The following is a 12,985-nucleotide window of genomic DNA, read 5'->3' as shown; positions in this document are numbered from 1 at the left end:
TCTGGGTTCTTTGAAATACATGTGCCCAAGCCTCCCTACAAAATTTGAGGCCTAGAGCACATCCGATGCTACCCCAAATCAACATGCTCCCTCCTACACCTTATAAACCCAAGTGTGGGCTTCCCTCATATTAGCTACCCTTGTGCCCCAACATGTGACCCAAGGTTGCCCCCTCTCATTCCCTACCGTATTCACTTATCTACCACATGCCACCACCTTTTGACGAATGTACCTTGACTATATTATCCCCTTTAAAAGCGGAAACTACCTAATAGGGTACTTGGTTAACCCCATTGGGAGTTTAGGAGACATTGGCACATCCTGAAGCCCATTATGGAAGGGCAGGTCATTATGAAGTTCCCACTTGTGATCCATGCTTAGGTAAGCTCATTTGCTGGAATTCTCTAATGACTTGTTGTACTGGAAACCTAGGGGACACATTGGATCTTATGTAAGATTGCAGATGGTTTCCAATTGGGGTTTCGTCTCCCTATACGGGGTCCTAATCCTCTAGAGGGCTACATTGGTACATATAGGGTGAGCATTGAGAGCCATGGGCCTCCACAACAACAGATTGCACTTCATGGATCCTCACAGCCATTCAGAGATTGCAATTGGTTCACTTATTGGACGAGGAGGATGCACCTGATCCATCATGCCCAACTAGCCCCAGAGCTACACAGACACTTGGCAGATGATCCAAGACTTCTACGATGATGTGGCATCTCCTACATTATCATCCTAGCCCTTGAGGCAAACCTACAAGCATCTTCAACTTGTTTCGAGACTCATGAGGACACTTGTGGGCCCCCACAGTCATTTGGAGCACCGCAGATTATTACGGGGGGCCAACCCCTTATCCACTGCTTTTGAGGGTCTTATTCTTCATTGTGGCACCCATGGACCTCATTAGGTCTCTTAGAGGGCCCTACGACATGTATAGATTATTATTTGTCCTCTTGAGAGGCTTACCTTTTCATTTGTGAACTAGTTTGGTGGGCTTGTCACCACAGTTAGGTTATTTGCAAATTATTTTATTTTTAGGGGCTAATGTAGGCCCATTAGCTAAATCGAACTCGTAATTAGTGTATAAATAGGAGTTAGTTGGATTCATTTGTATCATTAATTAACTTTGGATCTCTCTAGCTCTAGAGAACTTTGCATTTTTCCTTGGAGGATTATTTTTGGATGATGGATGAATGTTGATGTTTAGATTTGGGTTATTTCTATCTTGGAGCTTCTTATTTTCAAATTTGATGTTGGTTGCATATACTCTCTAACATTGTAAGTGAAAATTTAACACTATTTTTCTCGTTGCTGCATATATTTGAAATTCGCTATGATTAGGGCTAATTGCTACATGTATAAAATGTGGAATTATGTGTCTATTTAGCTTATTCTTTGTATGGGCCATTATTAGATGAATGAAATGTCCTAGAGATCATGTTATCTTGACAAGCTTACACCATTTGTATGAAGTATAAATGCTCAAAAGTCACTTTTCTTCTCTTTCCTCTAACGTTGGACAAAGTTGACTTTTGGAGCCTCCTTGAAAAAGAAACTAAATCCTTCCTCACTATTATCCATGACTCCATATCCCCAAGTGAATCAGGCATTGGTCCCTCGGTGATCATTTTAACACTCTTTTCTACCTCTTTCCCTTTTTCCTAGGTCTAGCCCTATTAGGTCACCTAGGGCATCGATTTCCTAGGAAACTAGCCACAGGAAAACTTCGATCTCCTTGATACAGTTGCACTAGTGGGTCCCCTTACTCTCCTCCAAATTTGAAGCATTTCCAACGGTGGAATCTCTGGATACCCCAAGCCATAGCTCTAGGGTCAAGTTTTGCCTAGTTGTTCCCAAGGCTAGAACCTAGTAGGATCAATTTGATATCTTTGGAAGAAAATTCTTATTTGATCCTTTCCCCTCACCTTGGCCAAGTTAAGAGCAACATTGATTGACAAAATCTATCCCCTAAGCTGGGTTGGGTCCACTTGGCCTCGTGTGGTCCCATTCTTCACCAAAGCCTATTTATCAAGGACTACTCTAGAATACAAGTTCTCAAAAGGATTTTAGGGATTGAGAACCTCCTTTTATAGGTCTTATCCTTCTACCTCAACCCTATTGAAGTTTCTAAGTTTACTTAATTTAGAAACTCTTCATGCACTTTTTCTGATTTATTCCTACGTACTTGCTAATTTTTCTTTAACAAGTTATTTACAAAGTAAATATTGAAAATAAACACCAGTGCATGCTCAACGTATTACAGATCAACAACTAAAAGAAAAAAGAACAAACACACCACATGACACCATTATTTTTGGACCAATGACCCCAGAAAAACCCAATGCGGGAAAACCGGTGCAGCTATCTGAGGGTTTTTCTTATTAAGCAATATTAGAATACAATCTGGGTGTCGAAACTGGCCTACCCAATAGAGAATTTCCATAGCAGCTATACCTCACAATTTGAGAGAAATCTCTTGGCTAAAACCCTTCCGGCAGCTCCTTAGCACAAAACTGCTCCTGCAACCCCAATGTCTGCCCAATCTGGACTGCGTCACCCACTCTCTATCTCGCGTTGGCCCTACGTCAGCCTTTCTTGGCCTGCGTCAGCTCTGGGAGCCTCTACATCAGCTACGCTGGCCCCTCTGGTGCTCTGCACAACACATGGTTGCCTCTGCGTGGCCTTGCATGAGCCCTTGCTGCCTTAGCCTCCCCACCAAATTTCATGGCTAGAGCACATATGATGCTACCAAAAATCAACACTCCCTCTTAGCGAGGAATGTGCTCTAATAATGTTTCACCATAGAAACATCACACTGATCTTCCGCATCAATACCTGTGTTGATGCTTGGCCTACTGCCTCACATCCCCTGCACTGTTACTTCCGATACTGTTGCCCATGACACTACCACTGCCACTGCCACATCTGTATTGCAGCTCCCTCTCAACATGTTGCATGATGCTACCCATAGCACTGCCACTACTAACTGCTACACTGCAACTTAGTTACCGAGAAGTAAGTAATTGACTTCACCCAAATACTGACATCCTGGTCAGTCTGGAAGCCTCGTGATGCTGAAGCTACCTCTGCTGCTATTGCGTTGCTACAAAGATCTTTGTGCCTCTCGCATTGCTACAACCTCTGCTGTGCTACTACAGACTTCTGCACTCTAGCATTGCCTCGTCGCTCCATCACACCTTGCTCCACCCAACACCTGTCACCATGACGGTATCGTTAAGGGCTCCCATAGCTAGATGTGATCCAGGATTTTGGGCACCTCAAGGATCCTGCCCCCACTTCTGTAGTCTTGTCAACTACAGCTTTATGTCTCCCCACCTCTTCTCTAGAGGTGCATGAGCACTCATGGCATAATCGTCATCAGTCTCGACATCCTTCTCCGCCTTTGCTGGAGCTGCCTTTGAGTCGGAAGCTTCTCCCTTGCCTTTCTTCCTGGGGCATTGAGATGCATAATGTTCCAGCTCTCCACAATTGAAGCACTTGACCTTGGAGATGTCCTTCTTCCTCTTTTGAACCCCCTGTTGTCCCGCAGATGCTAGAGCTACATCCTCCTCCTCCTCTTTCTTGATTCGAGCTCGCTTGCTGCTACTCCCCGTCTTGGTCAATCTCCTGACCTCTTCCTATCGAAGAGTTGCCCACATCTCCTCCCAACTGGGGAGAGTTTCTCTGCTCAAAATGCTTTGGACAAATGCCTCCCACTCCTCAGAGATTGCATTTAGGGCAGTCCTGACCATGAACTCTGGATTCAGTGTAGACCCCATAGAAGTAAGTTGGTCTCGAATCCCTTGTAGCCTGAGAAGAAAGTGATCTATCTCCTCTCCCTTCAGCATCTAATATGACCTCAGTTGATTCTCCAATAACATCTTCTGTTGCACGGAAGAGCCCTGGTATAAGGTGGTCAGGGCCTCCCACATCTCCCTTGTTATTGACTTCTCAGCAATATGTGGTATTACATGATCCTTGACCCCGTCTAGAATCATGCATTTCGCCTTCGCCTAGGCCTCTTCATACTTCTCATTCGCATCAAGGTCAACTAGGACAGCTACAGTTCTCAAGGCATAGTCCTTGATGCGATGTTTATCTAGGATTGCCAGGATCCTAGCCTTCCAAATGACAAAATTGGAAGCCCCATCCAATCTATCATGATCCCGCAAGCCATTCATTGCCATCTCTACTCCTCTTTTCTAGACTCCCTCTGAGTCCTGATTTCCCTCTCGGAAATCCTCCGGCCAATTGTCGTATCACTCCTCTCCAATCCTCTTTTGCCACTGCAACCAGGATCTAAATTTCTTGGCTAGAAATCTGTCGAGGTAGTGCTTCCCTCTACCTTGGTTCAGTCTCCTTAGACACTGTTTTGCACTCACAGACACAACATCCCACCAGCTCCTTAAATCAAAAATCTGAAAGCTCCCTTAGCCCCGGCAACTGAAGAATCTGAGCCCTTTTGGCTCTGTGCAATCACAATGAGAGTTGGATCAGCTCCTCCTGGCCACAGCGTCAATCCTTCCTAGCTGAGAAAGATGACTAGGCACTGCGTAGGTCTAATCTGCCTCCCATTTGCCTCTGTGCTGACCTGGATAGTTGACGTAGCTACTGTGTCTTCCTCCCCTGGCTCAGAATGCTGACACAGGCATTATGTGAGCCTCTGCGTCACTTGTCCTTCTGCGTCTCTTGCTCTGGAACAGCCCTGTCTCTCGAGACAGCTGCTTCTTTGCTGCAAACTCTCAGATTTCCCAGTTGGTGCCTTCAGACTCCTATGATCTACAATCGTTCTGATACCATGAGAAAATTCCTCAATCTAACACATCAGAAACCCCTACTGCAATTTATGGTTTACTATCTCCTACTTGTTCTTTACATTTACAAGTTATTTAATTTCATGCACTGAAATAAATTGAGACAATCACACAAGGGACACCATTATTTTTGGACAATCGTCCCCGGAAAAACCCAATTTGGGAAAACCAGTGCAGCATATAGAGGGTTTGTATTATCACGTAGATTTCTGAATACAACTAGGGTGCCAAAAATGGCTCACCCTTCAGAGAACATCCTCGACAATAGTACCTCTATCCAGAGACAGATATTCCAACAAATCAGCAACCGGATGAACAATCCCACAGTGACTCTCACTGTTCCTTGTGCTGGACAGTGAAAGTTGCTCCAAGCATTCCTCTAGAACTGCGTCACCCTCTCTGGAACTACGTCACCCTCTCCTGGCTGATCTAATCTCAGTTCGCCCCACAGAACCTCCTCAACGCAGCCTCTTCAACCCAGCGTCAGCCTCTACAGCCCTCTATGTTGTCTGCATTAGCTTCTGTGGCTTTCTGCGTCCTCTGCATCTACCTCTTCGGCTTTTGCGTCCTCTACGTTGGCCTCCTTAGCCTCTGCGTCAGCCCTCCTAGGCTCTGCGCTGCCTCTTTCGGCACTTTGTTGCCTCTCTGATATGTATTCTTCAACCTTGGATCGAAATCCCTTGTTGAACTACCCCTCACTGCAACTGATCTCTAACTCAATTTCCTCAGCAAACCCAGCCCCAGAAAATCGAATTCTTGATCTCTCTTGGTGTGTCTCCAACTGACCCTCAAGCCTCCTCTTATACTTTTCCTGTTGACATTTCAACGACCGAGATTAAGTCCCTAATTAAGAGCTAAGATTAGATCTGGCTTGATCCTCATCTCTTAGAACTTTCTCATCCATTTTATGTTAATACAATTTAATATTTTAATTTTCCTAAGTTTAAACTTAGGGGCCCATTAAAAATATTAATTATTTTAATATCTCTTCACTCGGGTGGAATTTCTCCAAATGATTTCTAGGTATTGGAGATCTAATGTGCCTTAGCCTCTCCACCAATTTTAATGGCTAGAGCACATCCAATGCTACCAAAAATCAACACTTGGCCCACCTGCAGTTAGACGAAGGCCTTCTTGACCTCTTGTTGCAGAATTTTGTCCGTCTTCAGCCTTCAACAGCAGACAAAAAAATTCGAGCAGCCTTCTTCTTGACGGTCTAACGTTTCTTGTGTGATTGGGTCTCTTGAAATGAGGAGGTTAATGCCAACAAGCCCTAGTAGAATAACTTGAAACAAGCTTTCTCAAACTTGGCTTCTTCAAGGTTGCTCTTCAACCTAGCCTCTGATAACATGTTGATTTTTCATGATCTTCTAGACTGATAATTACATCCAATGATTTCTTAACTAATTCTTATTGTGTCGCATTCATCATTAAGCAATTATGCATAGAAAATATCTATTGCAAACAAATAATAGCAGTAGAATCATGAAGAGTCAGCCAGACACAAGATGTACAATTGTTTACCCGGGGAAAGCCCTAACTAAGGAAAAAAACCCAGCAACCTTTTCTTAGGAGAAATTATTCAATTCAACAAAAGTACAATCTTATTTTTCCCAGTCAAAATGTCAGACTGACCACAAAATTCAATAGGTCAAACCTGGTCAAACAGACCACTTTTTTGGCATCCTGCGATCCTCTGAAATTCAGTCAAATCTGGTGAACAGTGCCGAATTTCAGCCTCCTCCAACTGCCTCAGACATGCGGTCAAATTTCCTCAGAAATTTAGTCAAATCCTGGTCAACAGGGCCAAATTTTGGCCTCCTGCAACAGCCTCAGAAACTCAGTCAACTTGCCTCAGACCTCTGGTCAACCCTCCCCAGAAATTTGGTCAAATCCTACCTAAGAAAATTCGATCAATGCTGGTCAAACAGATCTCCACAAGCTTGATTTAACCTCAGAAGACTTCCTCCTTGGCACGTGTGAACAGAAGATTAGATGGATTGATGAGATCCGAATTGATCCATGTGAGGGAGGTCGAGTGCCAATATATAGTAGTTTGGGGTGCCCAAATAGATGTGTCTATGTGGCAGGGCCAACCTAAACAATTTGGAGCCGACCTTACTTTTGAAGGAAAAATTTAAATTCAAAAATCAAATTTTAAATTTCTTCTTTTTCATCTTCTTTAGTGCTGACTTGTATTGTAAGGAATACCGACTGCAGCTACCAAAATTCAACAAAATATTCAAATTTCCTTGTCCCAAATGTCCACTTGGACATCTTAGAATAAATTTGATTTTCTTCCAATGTCTTAAAATCTTTCTCAACGTGCCTAAGGTGTTTTTTCAAACGTTTCACTTGGATAAGGATATTATCCGAGAAGACAAGCATAAACTTCCTCAAGTATGGTTGGAGTATTTCATCAATGGCTCCCCGGAATGTTGTTGGTGCATTGGTTAAGTTGATTGACATCACATTAAATTCAAAATGTCCTTCAAGGCTTCATGGGTTCTGAAGATTGTTTGCTCCATATCTGTTAATCATACACAGATCTAGTAGTATCCTTTAAACAGATTTTCTCCACATCTTTTAACCATACACAGATCTAAAAGTATCCTGAGTGCAGTTCTTATTCAGGGAAATATATTTTCCCCCGTAACCAATCTGGCATTTCATCTATAAAGGGTATAGGGAATCTCTGTTTGATGGTTTTTTTATTGAATCACCTGTAATTGACACATACTCTAGATTACCTGGTTTTTTTCCTTACTATGATGTACAGAGAACGAAAAATCAAGTACAAGGAACAGGGTCAAAAATTCAACATGGAAATATGACATGTGGCACACCAGGGGATATGTTACTTCTAGTAGTGACAGAAAACCCCAAGAACTAAAAACCAAACATCTTGGAATGACTTAAGATTAGACGTCAAGGCTGCTTACCATAATGGGTATTGAAAAATATGGTCAGATCTAAGCCAAACTCTAATTTGACTGTAAACTTGATAATGTTTGAGGACAATATCAGTGATTCAATGCAACAAACATTTGATGCGAATAAGTTATCATGTAGAGAAACTGGCTTACAGAGATACGAATTTGGAAATGTCTAGTCCATGTGAAGTACCTTACTCCCTGACATCTTTGTCCCAATCAGCATTTCTAGAGAACAACCAAAATAGATACGAGGTCTTAATAACTGTTCAAAGATCAAGATATTTTCCTGTCTGTTGCAGTCATCAGCACCTGCCACTTAAATTGCAAGTTAGATGAACATACATCCATGGAAAGTTATAGATAATAGAGAGATAAGATTAGAATAATTAAAGTAATTTTCAGAAAATGTACAAAATTGAAGAAAATACAATATCTTTCTTTACCAGGAATAGGAAAGCCTGAGACATGACGCTCAACCAAGAGACGTGCACGTTTGAGATTTATCTGCAGAACAGAGATGCTACGCACTATCACAAAGACAAAAAATGAAACCCTAGCACAAGTTTGCAAGTAAGTTTTAGACATCAAAGTTTCAAACCAAGGAAGCCTATATGCAGCCCGCAGTTTAAGAAGAAAAATTTCTCCACGACTTACTGTAGAAAATCTCAGAACTGCAAGGGTTTGATAACGTAGCCAAAGGTGCAACAATCGCAGACTCATCCATGTTAAAGCAACCTCCTGGTATGAGGTTAGCAGCTGAGGAGAAGCCTGCATTGCTTTTTCAACAGTTTGTCAAGCCTGTCCAGCCAACTATTGCCAATGTAAAACATTCTGAGTATTGACACTGAAATAACAACATAATCAGAGAAAAGTCATCATTGTCGACATTTCCACTGTGCAAGACACTCCAGCAGTGAAAGACTGTTAAAGTACTTACAAGAATAATCACACCAAGAGAAAGACCGATAAGCTGTCCGCCAACTTCCCAGACTTCTTCCTGAAAAATAATAAGACAAATGTACATAGTGAGTCAGCTGTCAAAACAAAGAGAGGGTTTCTAAAGAATATGTTTAGGTAGAAAAGGACATGAAGAATGTCAACAAAATTAATATTTCTAGACATTTTGCTAATATCCGTAAACCTTTGATATTCTTAAGCTGGAAAGATTACTTGCAATCAAACCCCATGTTAACCCTAAAACCCCTTATTAAGCCCTAGATATTGAGTTATCACATTTCTATTGTTATATTATTATGTAGGCTAAAACATTTCATTGTACCCTTTCATTATAATTGTACATTTGTCTCCTATATATAGGATATATACCAAGGAGACCTAGTCTTAGGATTATCATATCTTTTCTTGGATTTTATTCATTGTAAAAGGAGGATTCGCAGTGAAAGTGCATTGTATTCAAGTTCACTCTTGGGAAGTGGCCAAAAATCAGCAAGTTTTGGGAAAATTACTATAACTTTTGCTTTGAACATCTAATTTTGGTCAGAACCATGGAATTGTAGAGAAGAAATATCAGAGTACTACAATGCAAAATTTCAGATTAACAAGGGCTCAAATATTAAAGATATATCAGGACAAATGTCAGCCATCTATATAGTTTACAAATTAGCATTTTGAACAGTACGTAGCTTACAATTGGCATAAATTTTGAATGGAAGATCAATTTTTGGTGATTCAAAATTTGTGATAAAGAGGAAAAAGAAAAGCACTATTATTTACACACATGGCTCCTAAGGGTGCTTCAAAAATTACTTCAAACTTAAACCTCTGGAAAGCACATCCATCGCTGATGAAGAAATAGTTGTCTAGTACTACGTATCCAAGTTGGAAAGTCAGTTTCCATAGGTGTAAGCGTCAGTAAAATATATCAAAAAGCTTTTCTCTGAGAGAATTCCTAAACAAGATTCGGAGATCCAAAGAAATCATGAAAATAAGGAGAACATTTGTGTTGAAACTCAATCACATATGGAGAATATTCTATCACAATTGGAGAGCACAAATATTGAATCACAGAAACAGAATCAGGGTTTTCCAATCTAAGATCCACATCATTAGGGCTTCAAGTCAGCACCAAGGAACTACTTCATTCAAAAGATCAATATGAGTTAGTTTGATAGTAATGATCCTATAACATGGATATCTCAGATGGAGCAATACTATGATCTACACCAAGTGGCAACCTTACAAAAGGTAAATATGGAATTCATGTATTTAGAATAGGATTACTTTGTATGGGATCAACGGCTTCGTGAAAAGAAAAAAAAATCTATTGTATCTCGCTCCATTTTTACAAAGGAATTGATAGCACATTACGAGCATATTAAGAGCAACACATTCTCAAGTCAACTAGTTAATCTTTGACAAAAATGTCCAATTACAAAGAACATTCAACAATTTCAAAAGTTCAGTCTCAGGGTAAAGAACATTTGAGAGGATAATTCGTTAGTCCTCTTTATGGGAACATTAAAGGAAACCATCCATCATGAGGTGTGTTTTAGAACATGATTTTCGTTACACCAAATCCTGCAGGTGTTAGTACACAGACGCATCACTAGAGTTAACGGATCACTCAGAGGCAGTTAAGCACATGTTGTGAAACACACAGGGAGCAGTGCATTATCCAATGCCCAACAATCTCCCCATGCGGGAGCCAGGCGTGTTTCAAACTCAAGACATTTGGCTATGCTACCACTTGATCGATTCAACACAAATGCCTGCAACACTACATCTATCACCATGTCAATCGCTTACACACCCTCATTGCACCTAACAGCTCATCACTCAGAAATCTAGAACACAATTTTACACTTTACTCTAGACCAAAGACTATTAGCAAATTAGATCATAGGCTATTGCAGCAATTTATGATCCAAAGTAGAGAGAATATGCCAAACATCACATCACATGTTTACAAAAATGAATGTAACCAATTGCATTACATCGCTTCAAAGATTATCACTTTATGCACCAAGGTATGGCAATCAATCATATCTAATCTGTTGATTTGGGTTAGCATCGGATGTAATATCCCTTATTAGGAATATTCCTCAAACACAAGCAAACTCCAACCAGAGATGGACTGGGAGGGCATTTACCAGATATGTCGCCTCTGAAAAGAGGACGAGATCTGGAGGCTACCTGGCCCTTTCCAGACTTTCTCTAAGAGTATAGGAGAAAACACACAAGTGGTATAGTAGCTAGGAAGCTCAAAGAGATAAGAATAACAATGGTGCAACATATAACAATATAACCATAAGCAGATACTCAAGAAATGTAGAGAGAAATGCTAAGCCATTTTATTATATTGAGTAATAGAATGAGTACAGGAGGTGATTAAAAAGATGGCACCTCAACTTGCACAAGGCAAGTGAAGAAATACACTCAGAATAGCAAAGGAATGGCCTCTCTCTGAACTGCGTCCAAGCTACTCGAGAACTGTCGTGCTGCTGCTCTTGCTAGAAATCAAATGAGGATTTGGGGTTGTTCCCCTCCTCAGAAAATGCTGAAACTCTGGAATCGGATTCTACATAGAAAACCCAGAAAAACCCAGAAAGCTTTTATGAAATGGCCAACCCCCAAAAATCGCCCCCTTGAGGACCCACGCAATGCCCTCAAGGCTCTGCGCTGCCACTAAAATAAACCTACCACAACTCTGCCTGAAACTCAGCCAAAATCCTCCAAAAAGCAAGGGTTGATCCCCTGCTCAACCTCCTAGCACAAATCCCCCTGCAAAACCTCAATCCAGAACTGCTCCCAAAAAGAACTGCGTCATCCCTCTCAAGACTGCGCAGTCATCCAAGATGCCCAATCCTCCTGCCAAATGCTGATGAAACTACTGCAAAAATACTGATGGAAATACCTTGCCTGAGCAGGCACTCGTAGTCCCCCGGGGCTAAGGGTAAGATCTCCGAACAAAGACACTCAATGCACTAAACAATGCTGCAAACTAGCTAAACAGCCAACGTGCTCTAAGTCAAAGTGACCAGCCCAAATGCACATAATCGAATGCCAAAATGAGGAGGCTCCTCTCTCCTTTATAGCAATGGCCTCTCTCAATCCCAAGGCTCACCTCCTCCAACGTAGCTTTCCTCTTGCCACGTGTTTCTCACCATCTGCACAGTCACTCCAAGTGTCTACGTGGGCCCCTCCTCTACGTGGTTCTTTGGCCCCCCTTGGTTCACTTTTTAAGTTACAACATTGTGCTACTAGGGAGTGTCTTTATTCATGAAGTGAGTATGTCCCCCTCTCCTCACCTTTTTATTTACAAATAGCTATAGAAGGCAAAATTTAGCAAAATCGAATATTCCAATTAGCCATGGCTAATTAGGAATATTACAGTCTCCCCCGACAAAATGTTGCTTGTCCTCAAGCAACTGAAGTGATGGATGCTGCAAGATCTTCTCACTATCCCAAGTGGCATCCTCATCTGGTAAATTCTTCCACCTCACCAAGAATTTCTAGACTTTTCTGCTCCATAGCTGCCTCTCCCTGGTATCAATAATAGCCTCTGGCTGCAACACCAAATGCCCCTCATCATCTATGGGTGGTAGCTCATCTGTCACTGTCACATGCTGCCCCAATGCCTTCTTCAGGCATGATACATGCAAAATGTTATGAATCTTGTTTCCTTGGGGTAGCTCCAACTCATGCAACTTGTCCAATCCTACGTATCACCCTGTATGGCCCATAAAAGTGGGGCTTGAGCTTCTCAGCCCCCTTTTGCTTCAGGGACGACTGTCGGTATGGCTGTAATCATAGGTAGACCAGGTCCCCTACCTCAAACTGTCTCTCCACCCAACCCCTATCAGCATACATCTTCTGCTGGTTCTGTGTTGTAGCCATATTAAACTTGAGAGCTCGGAGAATATCCTGACTCTCTTAAATCCAAATCTTGGCTCTCGAAGCCTTGCTAGCACCAAACATCACGTCAGCAAAAGATAAAGGATGATATCCACACAAAGCATAGAATGGTGACATACCGATAGACATGTGATGCGTAGTGTTGTAGCAGTACTCCCCAAGATACAGCCACTTCAGCCATGCTCTCTGCTGCCCACTGACATAGTTACGCAAGTAACCCTCCAGCCACTTGTTAACTATCTCTGCCTGTCCATCCGTCTGTGGGTGATAACTGGTACTCGGTGTCGACTCCGTCCCCACCAACCGAAAAAGCTCCTGCCAAAACCCGCCCATGAAACGATTGTCCCTGTCACT

General features: G+C 41.9%; 1 protein-coding gene across 1 annotated transcript in view; it reads right to left on the bottom strand.

The window, feature by feature from the left end:
• The window catches only part of RUS5 (root UVB sensitive protein (Protein of unknown function, DUF647)), a 236,285-nt gene that overhangs the window by 48,706 nt on the left and 174,594 nt on the right, over window positions 1-12,985 (bottom strand). The window contains exons 9-12 of the mRNA XM_089443645.1: window positions 8,694-8,753; window positions 8,411-8,524; window positions 8,200-8,260; window positions 7,947-8,065 (exon numbers count right to left, since the gene is read on the bottom strand). Coding sequence (XP_089299771.1) covers window positions 7,947-8,065; window positions 8,200-8,260; window positions 8,411-8,524; window positions 8,694-8,753 — 354 coding nt within the window. The remainder of the gene's footprint in view (window positions 1-7,946; window positions 8,066-8,199; window positions 8,261-8,410; window positions 8,525-8,693; window positions 8,754-12,985) is intronic.

This window comes from Pinus tabuliformis, chromosome 9 (assembly GCF_031772625.1).
Source record: "Pinus tabuliformis cultivar Carrire ecotype Pingquan chromosome 9, CPIR1, whole genome shotgun sequence".
Taxonomy (NCBI): Eukaryota; Viridiplantae; Streptophyta; class Pinopsida; order Pinales; family Pinaceae; genus Pinus; species Pinus tabuliformis.
This window is presented reverse-complemented; position numbering and strand designations above follow the sequence as displayed.